We start from the raw sequence: 9,739 nt of genomic DNA, 5'->3' as shown, positions 1-9,739 counted from the left end.
AACAGGCACTACGGAACAGTTTAATATTCGCTGTCCAGAATGTAGCTTTGATGGCTTCTATTACAAAGTATACGCGTTAAATTCCACTTGTCGAAATACAGTAACGTGCGGTAGAAAAATGCTGTGTGAAGAGGCGTGGCACTGCAGTTTGGCACAGACCAAATAACATGTCTTACATATCCTAGAACATATATATTTTATACACCATACTCTTTAGAAAGATATGCGCTACAAAATTATCATGTTTTTGAAAAATCAAATCTCTTTAAACATTTGACGTACTATCTCAAACGGTCAAGGGGAGGTGAGGGGGAGCACCTGTATCAAGTTTTAGCCCCGATTCGAAAATATCGTAGCTATGGGTTTGCGAAGTCCTACTGTAGTGGATAAGGTCGTGGTTTCTGTAGTCGAACATACCACTACACAGAAACATTTTCTTTTCATTTTTGCGTTGTTAACACGTTCTGGGGCTTCCTTGTGAATGTAATACAGTTATGCCCTGCAATATTCTATGATATTTATATTTTAATCTGATTAGAGAAAGAAAGATCAGTGTGTTCGTTAGGCAGGAACCTAAGAGGGCAGCTAAAATAGCAACTGTTGCTAGTGGAACGAGGAGCATTAACATTTGTATTCTTCCTTGCCACAAATATTTCACTGTTTGTTTTCGAATATATGGCGATTTGCCAATGTGTGGTCAAGCAGAAATCTAAGATGACAGTTTTAATTGCTGTCATTGAAACGAGTAGCAATAAAATTCATATTCTTCCTTCTCACAAATAATTGGCTCTTAATTTCTGAATATGTGGTGATTTCCGAGTGGACGGTTAGGTAGGAATCTCAGAGGACTGCTTAAATTGCTGCGAGTGAAACAAGGAGCAATAACGTTCATATTGATCCTTTTCACAAATATGTGGCTATTTGAATACAAAAATGTGGCGGTTTCCGAGTGCGTGGTTAAGCGGGAACCTAAGAGGATAGCTTAAATTGCTGCGAGTGAAAGGAGGAGAAATAACATTCATATTCATCGTTATCACAAAGTCGATAGCAGTTCTTGCGGTAGTTGGTGGCATTGTGCTAGACGTCGAAATGACGTCACAGTCGCAGAGTGTTGTGAAACGAGTGTTACGTTTTGTTACCCGCTTATGCGCCTGATCAGTCCAAACTTAAACTAAACAATATATCTGGTTGTCCTCCCAACGAATATAAACAGTGGTTACAATTTACATAAACTTGGAACGTATTATGAGTACATCTTCCTTTCGAATACAAACTTCTTGGCTTGCTCATTACTAGATTTGAGAGATCGAGGCTCAGTTTGTGTGGTATAGTGATTTTAAGCTATTATTCCTTTGTTTTATTTGTCTTTAGTACCGTGTTTCTTCAACCGCTGCGATATATTGTTGTCTGTACGGGTATGGTTTTTATATTAGTACTGGGATATTCTTTGGAGCCATGCAGTCACGAAAACTAGCTGTGCTATATTAACTATTTATTGCAATGTGTCTTGATATATTTCAGTTCATAAAGCAGCTCTTACTATTACGACAACGATAATTACACCATTGTGGTACATATATAAGGAAACTACTTTTTCGTTCTCTGACGCGCTATTGCAAACATAAACGTCATTGCTGTTAATATCAAATGTTAAATGCAGGGCAAATAGGTGTGATATTAAAGTTTCGAGCTCAACGAAAAATATGAATGAACAGTGTTATACGGAAGTCACGTAACAATACCAGCTGGATGCTGCACTCACCCTACGTACTGGACTAACAGTATACTAGTTCAAACAGAGAGTACTTGTCTAAAAAAAAGATCTTAATACAGTGGTATAATAACTCAAGAAACTCAAAGAAAAGATCACTATCATGGGGGGGGGGGGGGGGGGGCAATTAAGAAACTATACTACCACAGTTAATCAGTTCGTTCCAGAGGCCAACTTAATAATGCCAGGCATGGAGTGTAGTGACCGTGGGAACATTTATGTCAGGACGTTGCAGCTACAGCAATGCTGCCGCCTATTATTTCTGGTTGCTGCACTGCATCTCTGGCGAGAATTGTTTACACTACACGGAGCATGTGCGCTGATTCTGTAGACACGGCAACGTTGTCACGGGCCCGTAACGTTGGAAATGTCCCATGAAATTTGAAATGCTCTCCCATTGGGCCCTTTACTCCAGGCGACGTCGTGCATTTTTTACGCATATTCCCACACAGCACGTTACTGTCAGCCCTTCGCCAGTGGCGTGTAACGCTACGTCGTCAGACGCACATTTAGCGTATTGTTATGTCAGGGGCTCCACACTAAATTGCTTTTTTTATGGGGAAAATTACCGTAAGCAGTTCTGAATTGAAAATAATATCGTCGCAGTGCACTATTTTTAAATCACTGCAAATGACAGAGCGTGTGTGTTTTTAGTTTCTGAATAATAAAATTGAGGTTATTCTAACTTGTGATACTCTTCTTGCGTTTGCAGCCTGATATTCGTGTCAAGCTGATAAAATATTTTGCCGGTCTGTCTAACAATTATCTTCAGATGTGACGCCGCTGTTGCTGAGAAACAATTGAAGGCATGAGCTTCATGTAATGAATTTTATTAATAAAAGGTCATCTGCATACCTCCATAAACACATTGGATTTAAGGTTGCTGCCCTGAGTGCTCCATCCTGGAAACACTCCGCAAATAAGTTAACAACTATGGGTGATACGGGACTATTCACACCTTCTCTGCCGTTTATCTGCCTTTCACTAACTTTGTGATTGGGGTAAGTATAACTTTACAACACGTTTTCTGCCATAATTCAACTCATTTCGTTGAAGTTTTGGTGAACATTAAATATTCAACCCACTGATGTACACTAGTGTTTGTAGTCTCTCGTAGCAGTATCATGTTTCTGGCAGACAACGTTAATTACAACGTGAATTAGGCTCTCCCAGACAATATGTCGCGACCTTTGTGCTGCATGGTATAGCCGTATGAGGCATGTTTCGGGGGCTGGTGGGGGGGGGGGGGAGGGGATTGTATTCTATACACAGAGATCACTACAGCACATGTCGTTCAGATATTTTGCGTACAACAGAGATACAAAGATAAATGGAGATAAGAAATCAAACAGAATGCAATTACTATATAACGAGCAATTAAAGTTTTGTCGGTGTTGTTATGGTTCAGCCTGTATAATGTCACTGGCAGGGAATTAGTGGGAGACTGCCGAAATACGAAAAGGAAGTGTGGGGGTACTGTTCAATGCGTACACCAATAGTTTCAGGCCGTTGTCACTTATATTTATCTCGCCATCACCGGAACATTGTTCGTCAAGGTTCTAGAAGGAGGACGTGTTTGAACGTTTGTGTAACACGCACGTTTAGATAAAATCTAAATATCATTAGTGTTAATACACACATCTACTTACATATTCCGCAAGTCAATATTTATCTAGTCTTCGCGATCCTTACACGAGATATATGTAAGTGACAGTAGGATCGTTCTTCAATAAGTCGCAAATGCCGGTTCTTTGAACTTTTTCAAAGAAAAGAATTGTTCGTCAAGGTTCTAGAAGGAGGACGTGTTTGAACGTCTGTGTAACACGCACGTTTAGATAAAATCTAAATATCATTAGTGTTAATACACACATCTACTTACATATTCCGCAAGTCAATATTTATCTAGTCTTCGCGATCCTTACACGAGATATATGTAAGTGATAGCAGGATCGTTCTTCAATATGTTCACGATCCTTACACGAGATATATGTAAGTGATAGTAGGATCGTTCTTCAATATGTCGCAAATGCCGGTTCTCTGAACTTTTTCAAAGAAAAGAATGTCATCTTTCCTCTAGGTTTTCATATTTGAGTTCACGAAGCATCTTAGTAATATTTGCCACTTAATCGAATTACCGGTAACAAACCTAGCAGTACTCCTTTGAATTACTTCGATATCTTTCTTTAATCTGGTCTAGTGACGATACCAAACAATCCAGCAATACTCAATAAAGGGCTGTGCAAGTGTTCTGTACGCGGTCTACTGTGTAGGTGAACCGTGCTTTATTAGAATACTTCCAATAATCCGAAGTCGACCATTCACCTTCTCTGCAACCGCCCGTGCTTGCGCGTTGCATTTTTTGTCGCTCTACAACATCACGCCAAGATATTTAATGGATGTAAGCGTGTCAGACATCAACTAACTCGACCATTATAAGGTTGTTTTTCTTAATTGACGTGTTGATGGTGGGTGCATCTTTGTTAGTGGCCAAATTGATTTCTAGAAAATTGCTGTAAAATTTAGAATGGATTTCATCTTTTAATACCACCATCAGTTTTACGGGGCCGGTACTTTATTTACGGGCGAAACGGAATTATAGCTTGGAGACGGTGGCCAGATCATTTAAGGTTCCGCGCTTTCATTCATATTTGCAAAACGCTTCGTGATGATCGGCAATTAATGTGAGGGACACTGTAGCAAGTTGCAACGTTATGACGTTGTATACGAACATATGTCAACACTAAGCAAACTACTGTTGCTGTCTGTAGTTGTTGGATGCAAATTACATTAAGTTACTTAGGTCTGTCCATGTAATGCTTCATGCTCACCTGTGTTACTTTGAAATATACATGCATATACAACATCCATATGATATACTAACCAAACCAATTGTACGGACATACAGTTTAAAAAATTATTGAAATTTTATTTAGGAATGAAGGATAACCAAAACACCAGATATTACAAACATATCTCTAACAGTGCCACTGATACACGAACCGCAACAACGTATCTTTGAGTAAACAACTAGCTGTCAAACTTGAATTTCTACAACCATCAAATAATAAAAAAAACGTATTATAATAAGCGTGCAACAGCAAGTTATCGAACAACTTTACAAAAAATTTTAACTGTATGTCTGTAAAAGTTAGTATATCGAAGGGATATAGTATATGTATGTATATTTCAAAGTAAAGCATCTTCATCATGAAGCATTACATGGACAGGCCTAAGTAACTTAATGTAAATTGCACCCAGCAACTACAGACAGCAACAGTAGTTTGCTCAGTGTTGAAATACGTTCATATACAATGTCAGAACGGGAGTACAATATCAAATTTAAAAAAATCTTTATAAATGGTATTCTAATTAATTTATAAATAAGTCCAATTGTGTGCAGATGTACTGAAGAAGGCAATAAACCTGACATAAGCTTATGTACTAAAGTAAAATATCAAGCAGCATACTGTCTACCTGCTGCAGAACATTCAGTTATTTGATTTTATTTAATGTTCTTGATTTATTTTAAAAGCATGTATGAATACAATTAAATCCGACAATTAAGTGTTTTACGAAGGGCAAAAGGACCCTGTCTACCTAAGTTTGTTTCGCTTATTGGAGGAAACTTAACTTTCACTTTAAATGATTCTGCCCCATTAGCCCTCATTGTTCCATAGGTATTGTCGCACGCAGGTAAGATGCAGATCACGAGGCCTCCTCATAAAATATTATCGTTATGTAGATGACATCGTATGACTTCTGAATGAAACACACAGTCGTATTCAACAACTCCACAGTGATATAAACAAAGTGTACCCGAAAATAAAATCCACCATAGGAATAGAAAACGACACCAATTCTCCATATTCAGAAAAGTAACCATCACCAGCACAGTCATTCACAAACATTCTGATCATTCGATTGCACACAAACTAGGCGGTTTCCAATATATGCTACAAAGACTGAACAAAACTCCACTCACTGAAAACAACTATAGCAATGAATTACAGACAATAGCTGTAGAAAATGGATATGATACAAATACTATAGATAAACTGAACCACAAAATTAAAAAGAACACCCAACACACATAAACTAAAGCCTTCTCACCAACTTACAAACACATAGAACACACACATAGAACACACATATGAGCACAAATGAACAAGAAACACCCACAACAACAAACAAGTGGTTTACTCTCGCCTACAACAACAAAGCAGCCCACAGAATAGGCAACATACTCAAAAAACGAGAGCTAAAAATAGCCTACAGGACAGACAACTCAACACAGAGAAAACTAAGGACAACCAACAAAAGCACAGACAAACACAACACAGCTGGTCTTTACCAACTAACGTGTCAGGACTGCAAATCAGTTTATATAGGACAGACAAGCAGAAACATTAGTACCAGATACACAGAACACAGAAGAGCATTAAAAAGTAACAGCTTTCATTCCACATTTGCTGAACACCTTGTGGACAAGAAACATTGCCCAACAGATATCAATACTGACTTCAAAATTCTCAAATGCAGCATCAGGCCACCACAAAAACCAATAATTGAAGAAAACTATCACATACAAAAAGCCATAGCTGAAGGAAAACAAATAATAAATGAATACACAGCTCTCTGTATTGGAACTCTGTTCTCTGTCTGCAGAGAATTATTAGATAAAACCAACCTAAAGATCACCTCCCCCCCCCCCCCAACACACACACATACATACATACACACAGACAAAACTGAAAAAAAGATATATATATATATATATATATATATATATATATAATGAAGAATCCTCAAACACACACACACACACACACACACACACACACACACACAAACAAAATGGCACATGCACCTCTGAAGGATTCAAAAGAACCGCTAGTAACACCTTCAAATGTTCCACTGACCGCCATCTTGTTTCCACACCTTCAACTGTTCCATTGTCCGCCATCTTGTTTTTACAGCTGGCAGACAGTGAAACAGTGACAGTGACACCTCAAAACACAGAGCTCCACAGTGAAGAAGATGAGGAGAAAAGAAAATATAAGCGAAACATAATGTAAATAGACACACACACACACACATAAAACCTTTTACATAAAATTAATTAATTTCAAGCATAGTCATAACAGTTTTGAAATTGTAATATTTTGTCTACATTAAGTTGTATATGGTTGCATATGACAAACTGTATAAGAAAGCAGACACTGTAAAAACATAATACAGCAGGAAAACCACGCCATGTGGTAAAAAGGTATGAATACATAATTTTATGTGCTCTTAAAAAATCTGTAATTACGATTTAAAAGCTAATATTTACATGTATATAAACAGTAAAGAACATTGTTTATGTCTAAAACCCCCTGATGATGCTGCAACCACAATGAAACATGTTTGGGATAAAAAACAAAATTGTGTTTTGCTAAATGCAGACTCCATACAAAAAACATGTACTATTAACGCAAACACAGACAAAAGAACTTCAGCCTCTAGATGATTATCTCGCCCTCCTGTCTGGCATTTCCGAGCAAGCTTTACAACAAATTCCGGAACACCTCATGAAAGTTACATCAAACTATTTTAAATATAAAATTCAACAGAATTTCTCTTTCACATAACAGCCTACTAAAGCTCCACAAGGAGGGCATTCAGAGACGCCCCTTTGTCAGTTTAGAAGTGCACCCGTATATCTGTTAGCCAGAGAAATGCACACATACTTACAGAAAAGTCGGAAAAACAAATCTCGCGTACGGCGTTTCTGCCATACGTTCCCAAGTTGACGGACAGAATCGGTCTTATATTACGCAAACACAGCGTAAAGACTATTTACAAACTGACAAAGAAGATCAAAGAGTGCTTCAGATCGGCAAAGGAGAAAAGGGAACCACTTGCAATGTTAGGAATTTACCACATACAATGCACATACGGAAAAGTTTATATTGGAGTGACTGGACGATCAACGAACACCAGGATCACAGAACATAAGTGACATTGCAGGATGGGGCAGGTGGAGAAATCGTCGGTGGCAGAGCACGCCCTGTGTGAAGCCGACCACATAGTAAAACTCCCCGAGACGGGAGTTCTTGCTATAGGGAGGAGGAATCACACTCGCTTGTTCAGAGAAGTTGAAGAAATACGTAAACACGAGAACAGCTTCAACAGGAAAGACGACCGCCTAAAGATAAACTGATCCTATATTCTCCTGCTACAACGAACGATCGTTGCGGGCAGTAAGAGGAGAACCGCACCGGAAATGACCACAGAGAGGCCCTTGGACGTCGGCGCGCCAGGTAAATATAGTCTGCGGCCGCGAGTTGGCCTCCAGTCCACCACCAGCGATGGAGGGTGAAGCTTTGACATTGCCAACTGCTCATGCTGGCGAACGTTAGGAAAATCATTAGACCAACGTCGGACGAAGAACCAGAGACAGAAGCCAACAGGCAGTTTGTTTAAATTATTTATTTACTTATTTTTTGTAGCAGGACACAAACCAACGCTTTTCGTCAACTCTAGGTGTACACCTGATGTATATCTAGACTATATATAAAGATGGAAAATCTCGAAAGATTCTTAAATGATTTACTTCAAATGTTTGCACAAAACTCTAATAAATATTTGAGTGGACATAAAATAAATATATATAAAAGATGTGAACATATATTCAATCAATATATTGTTAGCAAAAATTTGAAAAGTTCTCGATAGATTTACTTAAAATTTTTACAGGATGCTGTAGTAAATGTTCAGACAGACAGAGCTGCACATTTATATATATATATATATATATATATATATATATATATATATATATATATATATATATATATATAAGTTTTTAGCAATAATCTTCAAAAGTTCTTGACCGATTGTCTTCAAATATTGACATAATACCAGATATCTGTATAAAACTAAAGATGTACATTTGGTCAAAAAAATTTCTCTGAAACAACTTTTTGAAGTGTTTATGATGGGATTATTGAAATATTTAGAAACTGTGAAACACTGCTTGTAGAAGAAAGTTGAAACCATATTGATGGTAGTCATCCCTATTTCCATTGTGTCTATTATACATTCACTGTTATAATTATCATATAACTCTTCTTGAACTCTTTTACATGTAATAAGATAAGATTCTGATTATCTTTTGAAAGATATTGTCATACTGTGAAAGTCAATATCACTTTTGTAATTAGCTTTAATTGTTTTATTTATTTCTTCCTACAAATAAGAAACATAAATGTACACTCCATCATCTGGGCGCTAATGACCATAGAAGTTTTGCGCCCTAAAACCACAAAAAAAAAAAAAAACACTCCATCATACTGGCTAAAAAATAAGGTTAAAGTATTGTAATATACAATAAAATGAAATGAATGTGCTTAATTTCCTGATTTTGGGACTCACATCAAGTTTTGAAAAACTGGCAAAAAATGGGAATTGAAAACAATGAATACTGTTGCAAAGCACCAATGCCAATCACTACTGGGTTGTGTAAGATTCCAATACTGGTCCAGCTGCACAGTAGCTGCTTTTCATTGTGATGTCAGAGCAGTAGCTAGGGGTGTGGTGTCACGCCTCCTGCTCCCTCACGGTGACCTTGAGGGTGAGTGGTGTCACTGGTGCATGCAGCACCGTAGTCCTCCATCGCATCTCGCCATCAAAGTGCAGCTGAAACCGGCGCACAACCTGGAAACACAGGCGAGCAAACAATCTTGTCACAGCCCCTATTATCACCCAGCCTCTCCAATCTTTCCAAGTTCTAACGACCTCACAACATCAGGTGTTAAACTTTTCATTGGCGCATTGTTTCACACCCAATATTTATTTAATCCAGTCTTGTTTAACTCCATATCTGGAAGAAGTGATCAGAAAATACAGGGAGAATGAACAGAATCAATCATCAAAAGCAGAATACAACTAGCTGGAAATCCCGAATAGTTTCTAGGGTCCTTTGTT

The 9,739-nt window shown here is 37.9% G+C and overlaps 1 protein-coding gene across 2 annotated transcripts in view; it reads right to left on the bottom strand.

Annotated features, from left to right (window-relative positions):
- Positions 1 to 9,086: 9,086 nt before the first annotated feature.
- LOC126481539 (probable cytochrome P450 301a1, mitochondrial) overlaps positions 9,087 to 9,739 on the bottom strand; it is a 138,103-nt gene continuing 137,450 nt past the window's right edge. For both annotated transcript variants that reach the window (XM_050105353.1, XM_050105354.1), the window contains one exon: positions 9,087 to 9,469. In XM_050105353.1, coding sequence (XP_049961310.1) covers positions 9,353 to 9,469 — 117 coding nt within the window. In that variant the 3' untranslated portion in view covers positions 9,087 to 9,352. The remainder of the gene's footprint in view (positions 9,470 to 9,739) is intronic.

This window comes from Schistocerca serialis, chromosome 5 (assembly GCF_023864345.2).
Source record: "Schistocerca serialis cubense isolate TAMUIC-IGC-003099 chromosome 5, iqSchSeri2.2, whole genome shotgun sequence".
In the NCBI taxonomy this organism is placed as follows: domain Eukaryota; kingdom Metazoa; phylum Arthropoda; class Insecta; order Orthoptera; family Acrididae; genus Schistocerca; species Schistocerca serialis.
The sequence above is the reverse complement of the archived record's forward strand: the minus strand, read 5'-3'. Positions and strand labels throughout refer to the sequence as shown.